Here is a 17,829-nt window from a genome sequence, read left to right as displayed (position 1 = left end):
ATTCACCACAGAGAGTATCTCTGACTCCTCACTTGATAGAGGAATAGTTCAGCTCGTCATCTCTCCTTGGGTCTTTTACTACTACGTTTACATCATCAAGATTGACAGCCTGCATTCTGTTCTGGGCCCGAGGTTCAGTTTTCTGGGCTTTGTCTAGGAGTTGAGTCTAAAAGCCGAAAATCAAAGAATATTACAGCTTTATTTTCACTGGTTCATCCACCCACTCAACAACTAACTGCCAAGAAACCACTCTGGTTTGGCCTTGTGCCAGAGACCGAAGACACCATGTGACAAGGTCACACTCCCTGCGAGCACTACGAGGCTAGAATTTTGAGGAGGGTGGGAAAACACACAGTCTACAACACAAGCATAAGAGCAGCTTAAATCAGTGGTTTTGACTTTTACGTTAAAAACAGGAAACATGCTAAGGAGGTAAGCTGAATCTAACAAATATTTTAAATGAGAACTGCTGGTTTTCCTTTTACTTTGTGAATATAAGTAGAGTCTCGGTGCTCAAACCATGGCCCACTTGCCTTCCCCACAGTGATCCTCAGGCCAAAGCCAGAAGACTAGATTTTACATACTGGGGATTATATCATTCCCCCAGGGATGGAGAGCCAGTGAGAGGCATCGTAGCTGCAGTTTTGTTTTGTGTTTATAAAGCTCCTTCAGTAGGGACCCTTTGCAGCATTGGATGCACTGATCCAGAACACAATGGCTGGAAAACCTACCCTGAGGGCAGCTGGGAACACACATCTGCTCGGCATGAAAGGTGCCAGACCAGTCACCACGATGTCCACGGGGCCAGTGCAGGACACCGAGGGGGCCTCTGGGGCCATGGAGGGAGTATTCTGCCCGCCCTTGGCGTGACTGCCCCATCCAGGTGGTACAGCGGGTCTGTGTGTGTGTGCGCGCGCATGTGCATTTGCTTATTAGAGTATAAAATCTCTCTGGAAGGATACACAAGAGCTTGGTAACCCTTGTCCTCTCTGGGGAGGGAAATGAATAGCTTGAGGACAAGATGTAAGTAATATTTTTTAACTACATACCCTTTTATTTGTTTTTGAACCATTTGAAAATGCTGCCTATTCAAAAGAAAAACTAAGATTAAAAAAATGAAATAAAACCGAGGTTTCATCTTCAGTCCTTAGCTAGGGCTCTCAACTCTGAGCTTATTTGCCGAAGTGGCTTCTCATGGCTTCTCAGCAGCATTACCAGCTTTGGGCATATTTTCTCCTGCTTGGGGACGTCCGGAGAACCTTCATGGCTCCCCCGCCCGCATCATACCCTACATCCCAACTCCTCATGGGTCCCTCTGTCTGAAACCATTCTCTCTCCACTTTCTGTGTTCAGCTCAGTCAGAACCTCGGCCAGTAACCTCCCCTCACCAGCCTCAAGCTGGGGTCACTGCCTGAGCATCACCGCATTATAGCTGAACTGCCTGTTTGATACCTGTCTCCCCCACCAGACCGTGAGCTCTTGAGGGCAAACCCGACTGGTTTCTAATGCATAGTAGGTATTTAAGAAATATTTGAGCTTCTCGGGTGCCTGGGTGGCTCAGTTGGTTAAGCGACTGCCTTCGGCTCAAGTCATGATCCTGGAGTCCCTGGATCGAGTCCCACATCGGGCTCCCTGCTCGGCGGGGAGCCTGCTTCTCCCTCTGCCCTGCCGTTCCCCCTGCTTGTGCATGCTCTCTCTCTCTCTCACAAATAAATAAAATCTTAAAAAAAAAAAAAAAAGACTTTAATTTTTGGAGTAGTTTTAGGTTCACAGCCAAATTGAGCAGAAAGTACAGTGTCCCATACGCCCCTTTGCCCTGTACACTCAACACAGTATTTATCATTCACCTACTGACATCTTGGTTGTTTCCAAGTGTTTGGCAATTATGAATTAAGTTGCTATAAACGTGTGTAGGTTTTTGTGTGGGCATAAGTTTTCAACTCATCTGGGTAAATACCAAGGAGCAAGATTGCTGAATCGTATGATAAAAATATGTTTAGTTTTGTATGCAACTGCCAAACTGCCTTCCAAAATGGCTGCACCATTTTGCATTCCCACCAATGAATGAGAGTTCCTTTAAAAGCAGGAACTATTTTTAATATTTTAAAACTATTTTTTTTAAAGATTTTATTTATTTATTTGACAGAGAGAGAGACAACAAGAGAAGGAACACAAGCAGGGGGAGCGGGAGAGGGAGAAGCAGGCTTCCCGCAGAGCAGGGAGCCCGATGCAGGGCTCGATCCCAGGACCCCGGGATCAGGACCTGAGCTGAAGGTAGACGCCCAACCGACTGAACCACCCAGGTGCCCCATATTTTAAAACTATTTTAGGGGCGCCTGGGTGGCTCAGTTGGTTAAGCGACTGCCTTCGGCTCAGGTCATGACCCTGGAGTCCCAGGATGGAGTCCAAGGATCGAGTCCCGCGTCGGGCTCCCTGCTCGGCAGGGAGCCTGCTTCTGCCTCTGACCCTCCCCCCTCTCATGTGCTCTCTCTCTCTCATTCTCTCTGTCTCAAATAAATAAATAAAATCTTTAAAAAAAAATAAATATTTGAGCTTCTCTTGCCCCTCACTCAGTGTCCTAACAGGCGCACATAAGTTGGCATTGGCTGGCATTCTGAAAACAGCATTGTAGAAGTCATTGTCAATGCAGCCCTGGGCACACAGGAAAGCTCATCCCCAGGGGAATTCAAGCCCCCAGCAGCAATTCTGCACCGTCCATCTTTTCCCTTTCACCATTGCTTCTGCTTCTCATGTGGAGAATGAGGTTAAATGAGTTTAACCAATGGAAGGCTGGGTTTCTTTGGACCTTCAAGGGATTCACTGGGATTTTGTAAAGATGTTGACTTCATCTTCTTCCAGGGAGAGAGAAAAGAAACTGAAGACGCATGTGGGACTTACCCCCCCACACACACACACACACACGTAGGTAAAGTGCCTGGCACAGGAATGGCAGTTGTATGTCTCGATGCTACTTCTCCTTCCTGGAACCATGGCAGACATTGCTAATCAATCACAGAATTCTTGGGATGAGATCGGACTGCAGGGAGCTCCAGACAGCCACTGCTATTAATGTAGATTGAAGCTGGCCCTCAAGACGGAGCCCATTTGCCGTCTCCAGCCCTAACCCTTTTCCAGACACATGGGAGGTCCTGAAAATTTTAGGCATAATTATTTAGGCATAAATTTAGGCATGATTATCGAACAGAAGTCCTGCTGGCAAGATGGTTGTTACATCCTAGGACCCATATCCAGAGGCTCCTCTGGGACTTTGAATGACAGCCCATCATACGGATTCCCATTGGCTACTGCTGCCCAACCGCAGACTGGGGGCCCCTCATATCTAGTCTTTCAAAAGAGCATAGGAGATTAATGTATTTTATTAATTTTTTTTTAACTGGGTGGCTATAGCACATTGGCTGCTGGCATGCCAGCTCACTCCCAGGGCTGTTGGGGGCTCACTGATGCTGGCAGCCAATTTCCATTTCAATCAAGTGCGAGTGGAGGGTGGCGGATTAAGAGATAGAAGGAAACCTGGGCTTGATTGAAAGCTATGGCATCTAGCGCCACCTACTGTTAAATCACTGCATCGCTACCATTGCTGACTCTCCAGGTTGTTTGATAGTCTTAATCTGTCCTTCACGAGTGTATTTGGGAATATTTTCGTAATCTCACTCAAGTTATACTTTTCGTCTTTAATTTATGCTTCAATTTTGTAAAAATTCCGCATACTTACGATATAGTGATAATGACAGTAACCTTCTCTGACATGTCTGGTTCACAAAGCCTATATACCAAGCTGCTTCTCACAGCGTCGTGGCTGAAGACTGGGCAGGTGCCAGGTGGGAGACGTGATGTACAGAGGGGAGTGACAGACCTTCGGTCACACAGCTAGAGGGGCAAGGAGCTGGGACTCTGAACCCACATCCCATTCCCCCTCCATATCAGTCACTCCTCCACCTCTGTTCTCCCCTGCACACCTTGGGGCCTGGCTCACACCTTGTCCGGCCCCTCAAACATAATTCCTACTTAAAAAATTCCAGTGTGTCATGTGGATTTCACTGGAGGGTTCACGGAAGAGATGGAGAGGAGGGTTACTTTGAGCCCCATGGAGGAAAAAATCAATAAAACCGTCCTTTACACTAGTGCATTTTTACTGGATGTGAGTTGCCCTCTGCCCCACCCCAAGGCTCTCTCCCCACCCTCCATGATATCTCACTCTACTTTTACCAACTGGAACCCTTCATCCTCTCTCTATGCTTCTCCGGTACCCATCTTCACACTCATCTCCTTTCTCAACAAACCAATCACCCTCCTTAAAAACAAGGAGGATTTGAGGAACAAATTATGGAATAATGTTGTCTTTCCCTCCAACACAAAGGACTGGAAAAGGCTTTGAATTTTCAGAGAGGCTTACTGGTTGAGGACCCAGGTTTTAACTACAAGAAGACAGGATGCATTAGAGTTCTCCAGAGAAACAGAGCCAATAGGATGCACATAGACAAAGAGATTCATTACAAGGAATTGGTTCATGCAGTTGTGGAGGCTGACAAGACGGAAGACCTGCAGTTGGCAAGCTGGAGACCCAGCTGGAGACACAGTGGTGTATGTTCTAGTCTGAAAGCCTCCCAGCTCAAGACCCAGGAAGAGCTGATGTATCAGCTCCAGAGGCAGGGAAAACACTAATGTCCCAGCTCCAAGGACAGACAGGCAAGAGGAGTTAACTCTTATGGGCCTGGGGAGATGAGCTTTTGTTCTATTCTGGCTTCAGCTGATTGGATGAGGCCCACCCACACTAGGAAGGGCAATCTTCTCTACTTAGTCTATTGATTTAAATGTTTAAACTCATCCAAAAACATCCGCAGAGAAACACCCAGAATAGTGCCTGACAAAATATCTGAGCACTCAGTGGCCCAGGCAAGCTGACACCTCAAATTAGCCATCACATTGGGGTTCTAGTCTTGGCTCCGATGGCTAACCGTGTGACCTTGCACGACTTCCTCTGTGCTCTCCCTGTGAAATGGGTTTATTAATAACCGTGGGAAGAAGCAAATGGGATCGATGGCATAAAACGCTGAGCACAGTGGAGATGTGTAACAATTCCACAATAATTTGTCCATTTATGAGGCTTAGTCACTCCCCCTCCCCCCCACCCCCCTCTCAACGCAAAAGAAGCCTGCACACTCCACATTTTCTGCAACCTTTTATATCCTTGCACCGCTAGAAATCTGAGTGTGTATGTGAAAGACCATCATTTCTAAAGGTAGGAAATGAATTCCAAATGATTGTAAACACTGCACAGATCAAACGAATTCTGCAGGCCACCCCAGACTGACATCTCTGTCTCTCATTTACAGATGGGAAACAGAGTTCCCTCGGTTTGCAGTCATAAATAAAGGGGTATGAATGTGTTCTAGTAAGTTCCAGTAAAAACTCCCGATTTACAAAAGCCAACAGCAGGCCATTGTTTGCTGGCCCCTGGACTAGGGAAGGATGGGGGTGGGGGGGAACGGTGTCAAAGAGTACAAGCTACTGAGCTCCCCCACTGATGACCCACGGGCCCTTGGATAAGCAGCTTAACCTCTAGGGTCCTGGGTTTCCTTTCCAGCAACATAGGAATACGGGTACCTCATAAAGGTTGGCGTGAGGATTACATAAAACCATGCAAAAAAAAAGGCCCCCAGCCCCAGACTCCCCATCCAGTCCCAAGGCACACTGTCAACAGAGCTGGGGCCCTCTCCCGCAGAGTGGATGTTGCTGGTGACAGATGCGCAGGGTGGTTTATAGGATTTGACACTGTGGAAGCCACAGAGGTGTGTCTCTTGGACCTCTCACCAAGAAAGAACTTGCCATTCAGCCCTAAGGAGTGCAGGTAGCTGAGAGCCTCTAGTTATTGGTACTTTCAGAGGGCAGGGTATTTTCAGATCTCCCTCAGAGGGCAGGATCAACCCGGCACCACCGGCCAATGAGCGCCGGCCATTTCTGCCCTATGCTTGCACTCCCATAGTGTGCAGTCTTTGCTCTAGAACTCCCTGTTGCATTGGCTGAGGCTTTGTCAGATCCCCATCGTGGTGTGAAGCTGTGTCCGCCCAGTCCTGCTCTCTCCCTCTTTTCTCTCTCACAAGCTTATCCCAATAAGCCTCTTGTACTCCTGTCTCAGTACCTGCTTCCCAGAGGCCCCGACTGACACAGGCGTTGACTTTTTCCAAGATTCCAGGTCATTTATTTTTGTAGAAGGACCCTCACTTTTTATTTTTCTCATCGTTCCTTCCTGACCACACTCAGACCAGGCATTTGGGGCAGAAATACCATGTAGGTGACGCTGTGTCCTCCCGGTGCATTGCTCCAAGGGCGCGTGACATCAGTTTGTCCCATCACTGGTGATGCTGAGTGTGCTCGCGCTGGTTCAGGTGGTATCCTCCAGAGCTTGTCATTATGCAGGTACCTTGTTCCCTCTGTAATTAACAATTAACCTACAGGGTTGAACCTTGAGACCGTGATGCATTCATCTCGTCATGCAGCAATGATGGATTGAACTCGGGGCCAGACACTGTGTCAGGAGCTGGAGATCAGAAGCTCTCTTCACAGGGACCATTGTCATCCCTTTCCTCCCTGCCTGCCCCCCCAGAGATTCTTGCTGCTTATTCTGTCCTTAGCCGAGGACTCACTCCTCTCCCCTGGATGACCGTCCCCTTTTCCACCACCCCACTACTCCCCAGGCCCCCAACCTCGTTTCTCCCGGGTCCATAGGAAGATGAGAAAAACAAGAGTAACTGAATCAAAATACTCTAAAGGATGGCACCCTGCTTTCAGCGAAGAAATTCTTTAAGGAATTCAATAGCACATGCATATTTCAGCTAGAAGTGTCTACATGGGGATGAGGTCACTAGTTCTGGGTTATCCCTGTAGGTAGGTACCTATATTTATGACCAAAAAACAAACCCTCATTCTCCCCAAAGGAAAGTACCGATCACCATCATAAACCCACCGAAAGCTTAAGTATCAGTGTGCAAGCAAAGATCTCTGGGCTCATGCGTTTGCTCTCGCCATGGATCCTACCCACTCTCTGTCCATTTTGTTCTTTACAGCTTCTCCATAATGAGTCTGAAATTTGGTAATCATCTTGCTTGCTCCTCAGTGCTCTCAGCTTTTCAAATGGCCTCCCTTCCCCCTCACCACTTGACAGAGCATCCCAGCTGTTCCCCTGATATCTGCATCAGCCCAAGTACATTTAGCAGGAATTCATTTCCATCTTAATCTGATTCTAGGAAGTAGATCATATTTTAAGAAATAACCAAGATGGGTTTGGAACATTCTTTCATAAAAAGACAAAGAACAACAGATATTTAAAAGATTGGCTTTCCAGTCATGACCTCCAACAAAGCATTCTGATTTTTCGTCATATAAAAATGTTTATGACAAAATCCAACAAAATTCAGTGGGCAGGCTTTAGAGGTAGTATCTGTAAATTAATAGCCAGAACCTGCTATCCCTTATTTAGCCCCCACTATGCAAAATGGGAATCAGAATGAAGTCATGGTTAAGAATATGTGCTCTGTTGTCACTTGAACTTGAGTTCAGATCCAGACTTTGCCACTCAATAGCATGTCATGTTCACCTTTCAAAGCCTCAGCTTGCTTCCCTATACAATGAAAATAATAATATGGCAAGGTCTAAATGGAATCATGTATTTCAAATAAGAACACACTTAGAACAGTATACAGCACACAGAATAGAAATGTTATTGGTAGACAGCATTAAGTCCATTTCACAGTTGGGGAAACATGCGGAGAGTTTTCTGAGTTACTCAACTCCTCTATGACAGAGCCAATACTCAAACCTAGGTCTTTTGGACAACAGAGCTTTTTCCATTCACTCCTGCAACCTCCCACTTCTCAGCTGTCAGGTTAAACCAAATCACTTCAGGGTGCCTGGGTGGCTCAGTCGTTAAGCATCTGCCTTCGGCTCAGGTCATGATCCCAGGGTCCTGGGATCGAGTCCCACATCGGGCTCCCTGCTCAGCAGGAAGCCTGCTTCTCCCTCTCCCACTCCCCCTGCTTGTGTTCCTGCTCTTGCTATGTCTCTCTCTGTCAAATAAATAAATAAAAAATCTTTAAAAAAAAAAAACCAAATCGCTTCCAAATGTTACTATTTTAAACAGTCCCAGCACATGAATATTAAATGTCGAGTACACCTGCCCAAAAACCATCCCATCTAAGGCTCCACTTGAGCTGTACTCCTGCCCTCCACATTTATCAGCTTTTAACCTGACACATTACCGGATGTCATGTGGCGTTTCTCACAGACCTGCTGTCAAAGACGCATTTACAGATCAATCAGAAAAGGAAAACGTGGACAGGGCAGAGATTTGACTTTGTTTTCCAAGGAACCAAGAATAGAGGCCTCCACCATGCTCTGCAAGTCAATGGAGTAACTGAAGGCTCTTAAGGCCAATGGCACTCCCAAGGGAAGCAAGGACAGAAAACTGAAGTCCACTGTCCCAGGATGGTTTTCATGAATCCCGGCCGGAAGCTGTCACAGAAAGCAAGGCAAAGGACATCCAAAGTGATGGTGATGGGGTGATACTTGGCTTTTACTTTCTCCTAATTTTTTCTTTATCTTTTCTTGATCTTCTGCAATGTTCATTAGTTAGTCTCATAACCAGAATACAATCTTAAACGTAGAATTGTATAGATTACCTGGATAGGGAGACATTTTAATCAGTGTCAGCAGGGAGGAAATAGCATCAGCTTGTTTATCAGTATGGGACATAGGACATATAAATTTTGGTGCAAGAGGAAGTGGTCTGTGAGGATGTGGAATATACAATGTAGCTGGCCCTTGAACTACATGGGAATTAGGAGCACCGAACCCCTCCCACACACACACAGTCAAAAATCTGTGTATAACTTTAGACTCCCCCCCCAAAAAACTTAACTACTAATAGCCTACTATTGACTAGAAGCCTTACTGACAATGTAAACAGTTGATTAACACATATATTTATATGTATTGTATATTGTATTCTTACAGTGAATTAAACTAGAGAAAAGAAAATGTTATTAAGAAAATCATACAGAAGACAATATACATTTACAGAACTGTGCTGTAAAAAAAATCCAAGTGGACACACACAGTTCAAACCCATGTTGTTTAAGGGTCAGCCAAACTTTCCAGGAAAAGAAACTGGGAGAAGCAGGTGGGTTCTGGATACTTTAGAAACCTGGGTTTTGATAATGATTTTGAGAGAGAGAGAATGATCCCAATTCTGGATATGCATCTAAGCCATGGAAAATTCTAAAAACCTCAAACTTAGGATCCAAAGATTAGGAATATCCAACATTACCATCTGCAAAGTGGTCCTTATTAATAGGAGAACCAGATTTATGGTTCAAAAATCACTGGTCAGCACCCAGAGCAGAAACTATAACCTACAGCCATTTGATTTTGGCCCTCATTTCCATTTTCATGTCCTGCTCCCCATAGGGGGCTGATCCTCGCAAACTACATTTCCCAGGTGCCCTCACCAGCAGGCTTCCAGGTAGGTTCAGCCAATAGGCATGAGGAGGAAATGGGAGGGTCGGAGCAAGGAAGAAGCCAGAGTATTTCTCCCTATCCCTTTACTCAGCTTCTGGCGGCTGCTCCAACTGAAACTACATCTCTTCCATGAGCCCACCCTCTGCCAGGTGGCCCAATTCCAGGGTTTTTGAAGTCTACCTCTCCCTTTAGCCCCTCTATCCCTGGAGGTGGTAGAAGCTTCTTTCTTTTGCCAATCTCTAGCATGTCATGCCATCCCTTATCTAGCTTTTCAGTTCTTACAACACCTTTATAACTGCTTCCCTATATTAATTCCCTGTATTGAACTACCTGCCATGAGCTCTGTTTCCTGCCTAGACCCTGCCTGATACAGTGTGCTAACATATACTATTAACTTACATCACCCCAGACTCTCAGATGACTCAATTTAAAACAGCACTGAGGGTGCCTGGGTGGCTCAGTCAGTTAAGCGTCTGCCTTCGGCTCAGGTCATGATCCCAGGCTCCCAGGATCCCAGGCTCCTGCTCAGTGGGGAGCCTGCTTCTCCCTCTCCCTCCCACTTGTGCTCTCTCTCTCTCTCTCACTCTTTTTCAAATAAATAAAAATCTTTAAAAATAAATAAATAAATAAAACAGCACTGAAAACTTACACTTAGCTTATAACAATAGAATCAGTCAGAATTGCTTTACAAACATGAAAACACTATTACTTTATTAGATAACTAATATGGGTAAATTATTTTTAAGGAAGGGAAAAAGATGACCCAAATTAAAAATTGCTTACCCATAATTCAAACACCCTGAGATAATAACCCTACTAACAATTTGTTATATTTACGTCCAGCTTATTATATCATTGCATATATACCTTGCCATATATCATTACTTTAAAACATAATTTGTATTCATGCATATATTTTGAGAAATATCTATAGATTTCTATGAATATGAATCTTAGAACTCTCTATCATCTAAGTTCTTTATATTTTTGTAACATTCATTTTCACTTGAAATTATATTCCTTTCCATAGCAACAAATACACATTGATAGCAACATTAAATAGTAGCACCAAATTCAAATGCATCATTTGCCATCATCTGGATAGACCGTGATTTATCCTCTCAATGCTCATTGCTGGACGTTTAGATGTTTTTCACTATTCATACTGCTGTGATAGGCATCCTCGTGGATAAATCTTTTAATCCTTTCTGCAAAATTTCCTTGGATAAAAGTCAAATTGCTGGGGGTATGAGCATATGTGCTTTGAAGGCTACATATACACATGAGTAAATTGCCCTCCGGAAAGTTATAAAGATAGTGATTCTTGGATGTCTTGTACACTTTTAATTGTGCTAATATCAAATGGTGTTGGTAAATGTCCTGACAAACAGAACTCCCTCATTCAATGCCAATTATTACCACTGGCTTATTATAATTTTGCTTAAACAATGGTCACAGTGAAAATGGGAGAATCCACTGAAATGTTGACATAATCGCAGGGATTGTGGAGTGGATCTTGTCCTGCCCAAGTTTTGTGCCCAATCGTGGGGACAACTTGGCTTTGCTGCTATAAGTTGGTCGGCACCAACCCCAGTGAATTCTCTTTTAGAGGCAACTATCAGTAGGCAAGACTGGGGGGGGGTGATATTTGTCATGTCATATTTGGAGAGTATCATATTTGCTTCCTGAAGGGGGTGAAACTTGAGACATTTAAGAGAGTGATGTGTACACAACAGTGAGTTCAAGCAGGGTTTCAATTGTGTATTTTCAAGTTATCTGGCAGGGAAATTTGAGTGTGTTTGTTTTTTCTTTGCTCATAAGTATTTTTAATTCACAATATCTTTTAAGAAAGTTACTTTGGTCCTGCAAGAAAGAGTTAATGAGGTGCTCAGGAAAAGAGAGGGATTAGGAAGAGGCAACCTTGACTTCAAATGTTTGATCTCAACATGGCCAATCTCATTGCTTTCACAGCAAAATGCACCAGAATGATGTCATCTGATGTTGATCACCCAAAAGAGGAAGGGAAGGGAAAAGAAGACAAGTTAGAATAATTCTTGATCTATTGACTGCCTTGGCACACCCAAGGGAGGACATATTTCAGATAGAAATTCTAAGGCTGCAGGTAACAGAAAATCCAATTCAAACTGGTTTATTTATTTATTTATTTATTTTAATTTTTTTATTTTTTTATTTTTTTTTTAAGATTTTTTATTTATTTATCTGAGAGAGAGAATGGGAGACAGAGAGCATGAGAGGAGGAGGGTCAGAGGGAGAAGCAGGCTCCCTGCCGAGCAGGGAGCCCGATGTGGGACTCGATCCCGGGACTCCAGGATCATGACCTGAGCTGAAGGCAGTTGCTTAACCAACTGAGCCACCCAGGCGCCCCCCAATTCAAACTGGTTTAAATAATAAAGGAGATGCTCATGAAAAGTCTAGTGATGCTTGATCAGTTCAACAAGGCACCACGGAACAAATTTTTCTTTGACTCTCTTCTCTGCCTTCCCCCATATCTTCAACTGGAGGCTGGCAACCCTCATGGGCACAAAATGGCTACCAGCAACTCCCAGGGATATCTGCTTCTCCAATTATAGTCAAAGAGGAAAGAGGACGTCACTGCCTGTGGTTCCTCAAAAGATCTAGGAATCATGCTTTCTAGAAGCCCCTGGCAAATGTCTGCTTGCATCTCATCTGCCCAAACTACATCACATGACCGTTCCTAAACCAGTCACTGTGATGGGGGATGGGCTGTGCTGTTTGGCTTCAGCCATTCAGGACCACCCCTGCTGCTGGTCCCATGACTATCTCCCAGAGTGCAAGTGCCCCCATGGGAGAGGGGCAAATGGTCTAATGAGGGAACTAGTAGCAAGAGGGAGAGGGAAGCGATCCCGGGGTGTGAGGAAAGCAAATGTCCATTATGTAGAAGTTGTAGAAAGTACTCCCGGAGACCCGTACATGCCTCCGTGGAGGTCTGTCTCCTCTCCCACTTCACCCATCCCTTAAGCTGAAAACTGACAGGTTTGCCATTCATTTTCAGCCAAGGGGTTGAAACAACTGGGTATATTAAGATATATTACCTGTAATTCATTGTTAATAATAACTACAAAGACAAAGTTGATACATGATTCCACTGTTTCATATCTAGTTGAGTTTATTGGAGGCTATCCTGGATGCTTTTTTTGTATCCTATATACTTAGTGGGTGAGAAGGCGCTGCAGTGACGAGTATTCTGGGGGATTGCCAGAGACTCTCCATTCCTTTTTTTTTTTTTTTTTAAGATTTTATTTATCTATTTGGAGAGACAGAGCATGCACAAGCGAACGGGCAGAGGGGCAGAGAGAGAGTGGGAGAGAGAGAATCTCAAGCAGATTCTGTGCTGAGCGCAGAGCCTGACATGGGGCTCGATCTCACAACCCAGATCACGATCTAAGCCAAAATCAAGAGTCAGACGCTTAACCTACTGAACCACCCAGGCCCCCGGAGACTCTCCATTCTTCATCTGAGCTGCCTCACACAGGACGTGTACTGGGTGACCCAGGAGAAAAATGGTTGGGAATCAGGCCAGTGACAGGCCCTTTCCCCTGGCTCCAGATGTCACTCTCCACCCCCCCACACTGCCACAACGCTATTTGCCTTGGATGCAGCTATACTCCTCCCTTCCCACATTCCACCTAAAAGCCCCAGAGCAGTGGACATCACCGCACAATTTCAATTCCAGAGAAAGTAGGTGATGAGAGCTGCTGGGGAAACACCACGCCTCCCCCCATGTGTCCGGTGCCATATTGTGATTTCTGTCGGTGAGCATACCACCAGTCCTTGCTCCGCCTTTGGGAAAACACCCTCCACACAGGGCCACCAGTTGGCCTTTGCCAAACCTCACTTGGCCACTTCCTGTTTTTTGGTAATCTTTTCTCTTTGTTTATCACATAGCCGAGTAATATTTATTGCAGAGCACCAGGAATTTCAGAGAAGCTAAGGAAAAGTAAAATAAAATTCGCCATAATCCCACCCCCAGAGAGACTCCCTGCATTTGGGGGCAGGGGACATGGCTATCTGTATCTTTGGAGATGTGCACATGCACAATCATTTTCCAAAAAAAACAAAAGCAGAATCGCGTGATACATATTGTAACACGTCTTCCCACTCAAAGAACTCAGACATCTCCGTATGTCAGTAAATATACTTCCATCATTATATTGTCACCACACTTAATTGCTGCATACTATTCCATTGTTTAGATGCACTATAATTATTTAACCTGTCTTCCATTGTGAAGATGTATAGGTTGGTTTCCAAGAGTTTGCTCTCACAAGCAGCATCCCAGTGAACAATTTTGTTGATGGATCTCCGTGCCCATGCAGGGATATTCCCATAGGATGCCTGACAGCAGAAGGATCGTTAGATCCAGAGGCAAGCGCACTTTGGCGGCACTTAGTATGCACTGACGAATCGCCCTTCAGAAAAGTCACTGCAATGCATTCTCCCACCGGCTTCATCTGAAAGGACCCATTTCCCCAGAATTTCTTGAGATTTCCTTTGATTAAAAAAAAATTAGTATTGCAGGAATTCATTCCAAGACGCGGTAATCCAGATAATGGTCTTATTATTGTTTCGCAAAGCTGGGGTTGAGAAAAGTGACTTTTATATTAGAATACAGTTAATTTAACTCTCTTCTTTACATTGACCTGGTATCAGCCTCTGAGCAATGAATTTAAGTCTTGTGAGGTTTCCCTTATGGCTAGGCAAGGCAAATGAATACTAGAAAGGGAGGAAAAAATCATGAACCACCACCTGGATAATTCACTCCTAAAATCCTGCTGTGTGGACGGCGAGGGCGAGAAATGTACCTGGGCATCTTTACATTGACAAGATTCAGCTTTGCAGATCAGCTGCCTAGGCCACCAACAACGATTTTTTTTTTACCTGATTGTTAAACATTTTTATTTTTTTTTTATTATGTTCATTTAGCCAGCATATAGTACATCATAAGTTTTTGATGTAGTGTTCAACGGTTCATTAGTTGCATATAACACCCAGTGCTCATCACAACACATGGAACATAAGGAATAGAGCAGAGGACCACAGGGGAAGGGAGGGAAAACTGAATGGGAAGAAATCAGAGAGGGAGACAAACCGTGAGAGACTCTGGACTCCGGGAAACAAACTGAGGGTTACAGAAGGGAGGGGGTGGGGGGATGGGGTAACCGGGTGATGGGCATTAAGGAGGGCACATGGGGTGACCAACGATTATTAATATTTAATTCTTTGCTTTACTTTGAGTATGATGCTAATGAGAGCCTCCATTTATCAAATGCTTGCTATGAGTCAGGATGTGGCAATGAATTTACTTGTCACGACAAGGTAAAAATTACTCCTCCACTCTGCTGAAGAAACTGAGGCCCAGAGAGGTTGAGTAATTTGTCCGAGATCACACAGTCAGTCACCAGACAGAACCAGGGTCAAAGCTCGGGTCTGCCTGTCTCCAAAGCCCTTGCTAGTTCCACTGTATATACGGCCCCTCTTCGGTATAGAGAAGGTCACCATGCCACCCAGGACCCCTCCAACCTGATCAGAGATCTCAGATGAAGGCACGGGATTTCCTGAAGCCTGGCTCCATTTGTAATGGTCGTACTAACCCTTCTGTCTTTCACTTCTTGCCTTCCCATCAGGTGCCAGACAAGCCAATGAGGAACATCAAGTATATGGACAAGGAAATAATAAACCTCAAAAAAGACCTTGCACGAAGCCGGTGAGTGAGGCCAGCAAGGAATAACCCATAGACAACCTGACAGGGATAAGCAGGCTGTGGGGTGGTCCCTACAAGTCCTTGCCGAGTCCCAAGGTTCCCCCAATCCTAAATGTTGGGCAAAAGACTTGCAGAAGGGTAGCCCTTGGTTGGACTTTTTGGGGAGCACCGACACTGGACTTACCTCTCCACCCTTGCTCATGCCAGCCCCTGCCTAGAATTCCCTTTGCTTTCCTTCCTGGACCTGAATCCAACTCAAGAGAGTTCCCACGTGCTCCAGAAAAATCTCTCCTTTCTACTCCAGGCGCACCACATGGTAGCCCAGAGTCAGAGAGACTCAGTCTCCAACACTGACCCTGCTACCTGCGAGCTGGTAACAATGGAGAATTTGTTTAGCCTTCCCAAGTCTCTGTGTTCTCGCCTGTAAAACGAATATAATATGCAGTCGCTAGAAGGACCGGATGAAACAATGTATATAAAGTGCCCCCTTGCATAGCCTTAAACACAAGGCCGTCCATCTCCTTCCCCCACCTCCAACCCCTTCCTGTATTGACAGTGTGAGCCAACTGAGGTCCAGGACCATATCTCAGTCATCTCTGCGTGGTGAACTGAGCTTTTTCTCTCTCTCACCCCTTAACTCTGTTCTGGCACCTAGAACATTCCAAGGTGGGATCATAAATGGGACTCTTGGCAAAGCACCCCGAGGCAGAGTAAGGGACGGAGACTTTCACAAGGATGTGCGAAGAGGGCGTCACACAGGCATTGTGGACGGCCCGTTTATCTTACGTGTCGTTCTCCCCCCCCCAACCCGAGCCAGACCACAGACAGACTCAGGGCGACACATTCCCTTCCTTCCCCTCCCTCACCTGGAAGCCCTGCTGTCTCCACTACCCATCTGCATGTCCACCCCTTCCCCGGCCAGCAGCACAGCTGATGGGACCGGACGGCTGAGCCCAACAGGAGGCTGGAAGGTGTGGGCGTGGAAGGTGGGGAGAAGGAATGACACGAAGGATTAAGGCATGTATAGACATCCACAGCGCCTCAGAAACGTAATGCAAGCCGTGCGTGTGATTTCAAGTTTCTGAATAGCCACACTGTTGTAATTCTAATACTGTGTTCTATTAACCCAAGATATCCGGAGTGTTCTCATTCATCATGTCCTCCGTATCAAAAGTATTCATGAAATGCTATATTCCATTTTTCAGACATGATGAAAAGTGACAAAGTGAAACAAGATGAGGAGTGATGAGTTTACACTTCGGGCACATGTCAGTTTGGACCACCCACTTTTCAAGTGCTCAGTGGTTGTTACAGACTGAATTGTGTCATCATCCCCCCCCCCAAATTCATATGTTGCAGCCCTAACCCCCAATGACTATATTTGGAGATAAGACCACTAAAGAGGTAATTAACGTTAAGTGGGGTCATAGAGGTGGGCTCCTGATTCATCAGGACTAGTATCCTTATGAGAAGAGGAAGGGACATCAGGAAGGTACTGTCTACAACCCAAGGAAGGAGCCCTCAGGGGAAACCAATCCTTACCGGCACCTTGATCTTGAGCTTCCAGGCTCCAAAACGGAAAAAATAAACGTCTCTTGTTTACGTCACTCAGTCTGTAGTATTCTATGATGACAGCCCAAGCAGACTAATTTAATAGTCAATGTTGAGATAATCCTGCAGAGAATATCCCCAACTCGAGAGCTGATGGACCTCAGTCTCAGACTCTCACGTGGAGCTGAGCTCAGGGATGGCATGTGAACTTGGGTCTCAGAATTGAGGGCTGAGATCCACAAGGACTCCTCTGTTAGTTGTGAACATATTGGCCTCTACGGTGTTTGAACCCAGGTTAGAGGGCTTTTGAGGCTGATGCCTTGGGAACCTTGGGGCCCTGGGGAATGGTGAGAGGTATCATGAGGAAGTCAAGAGTTACCCGAATGGGGGCAGCATCCGTGACAGGCAGCAGAGAAAGAGGATTGCACAGCTAAGGATGAGCACCTGAACAGGGATCTGGACTCTAATCCATGGTCATGACTGCAGGATATTCCAGGCTTCAGAAGGAATGGTGCTGCACAGAATTTGGATCAGAGGTGAGGTTCAAAATACAGAACCAGCAGTATGTCATTGGGTACCAATCAATCAGAGCAGACACTGGCCATACCACCATTATGACTAGGTTGGTTCTTACCAGCTGAACATGATCAGCCTTAATGTAGATGATTCTAACCCAAAGCCCCAGCTGCAAGTGCATACCAGAATCTCCAGAGCCTGAGAAATGAGAGTTTCCACAATAATCTGCATCCTCTATACAGATAGTTGATAACTAAAGGTACCGCCAGATGGCTTGATCTATGTAAGTTCCAGCTACCAAGACTCGATCCAGGCCAAGAAGGTCAACAAGCAGTGCTGAGCCAGCTTGTAACCCAAACGGAGTGCTACATTTTCAGGAAATATGCACGCCTGTGATTAAACACAGCTGTGGTTAAAAATTATATACGCTTACAATTAAATACATCATATTAAAGCAAAGGTCATGAAGACTAAAAAACCCCTAA

At 45.4% G+C, this 17,829-nt stretch overlaps 1 protein-coding gene across 1 annotated transcript in view; it reads left to right on the top strand.

Annotated features, from left to right (window-relative positions):
• The window catches only part of CCDC60 (coiled-coil domain containing 60), a 149,568-nt gene that overhangs the window by 49,117 nt on the left and 82,622 nt on the right, over positions 1-17,829 (top strand). Inside the window, exon 2 of the mRNA XM_044921039.1 lies at positions 15,201-15,280. Coding sequence (XP_044776974.1) covers positions 15,201-15,280 — 80 coding nt within the window. The remainder of the gene's footprint in view (positions 1-15,200; positions 15,281-17,829) is intronic.

This window comes from Neomonachus schauinslandi, chromosome 14 (assembly GCF_002201575.2).
Source record: "Neomonachus schauinslandi chromosome 14, ASM220157v2, whole genome shotgun sequence".
In the NCBI taxonomy this organism is placed as follows: Eukaryota; Metazoa; Chordata; class Mammalia; order Carnivora; family Phocidae; genus Neomonachus; species Neomonachus schauinslandi.
Note: the sequence above shows the minus strand (reverse complement) of the source record. Positions and strands in the feature narration are given on the sequence as shown.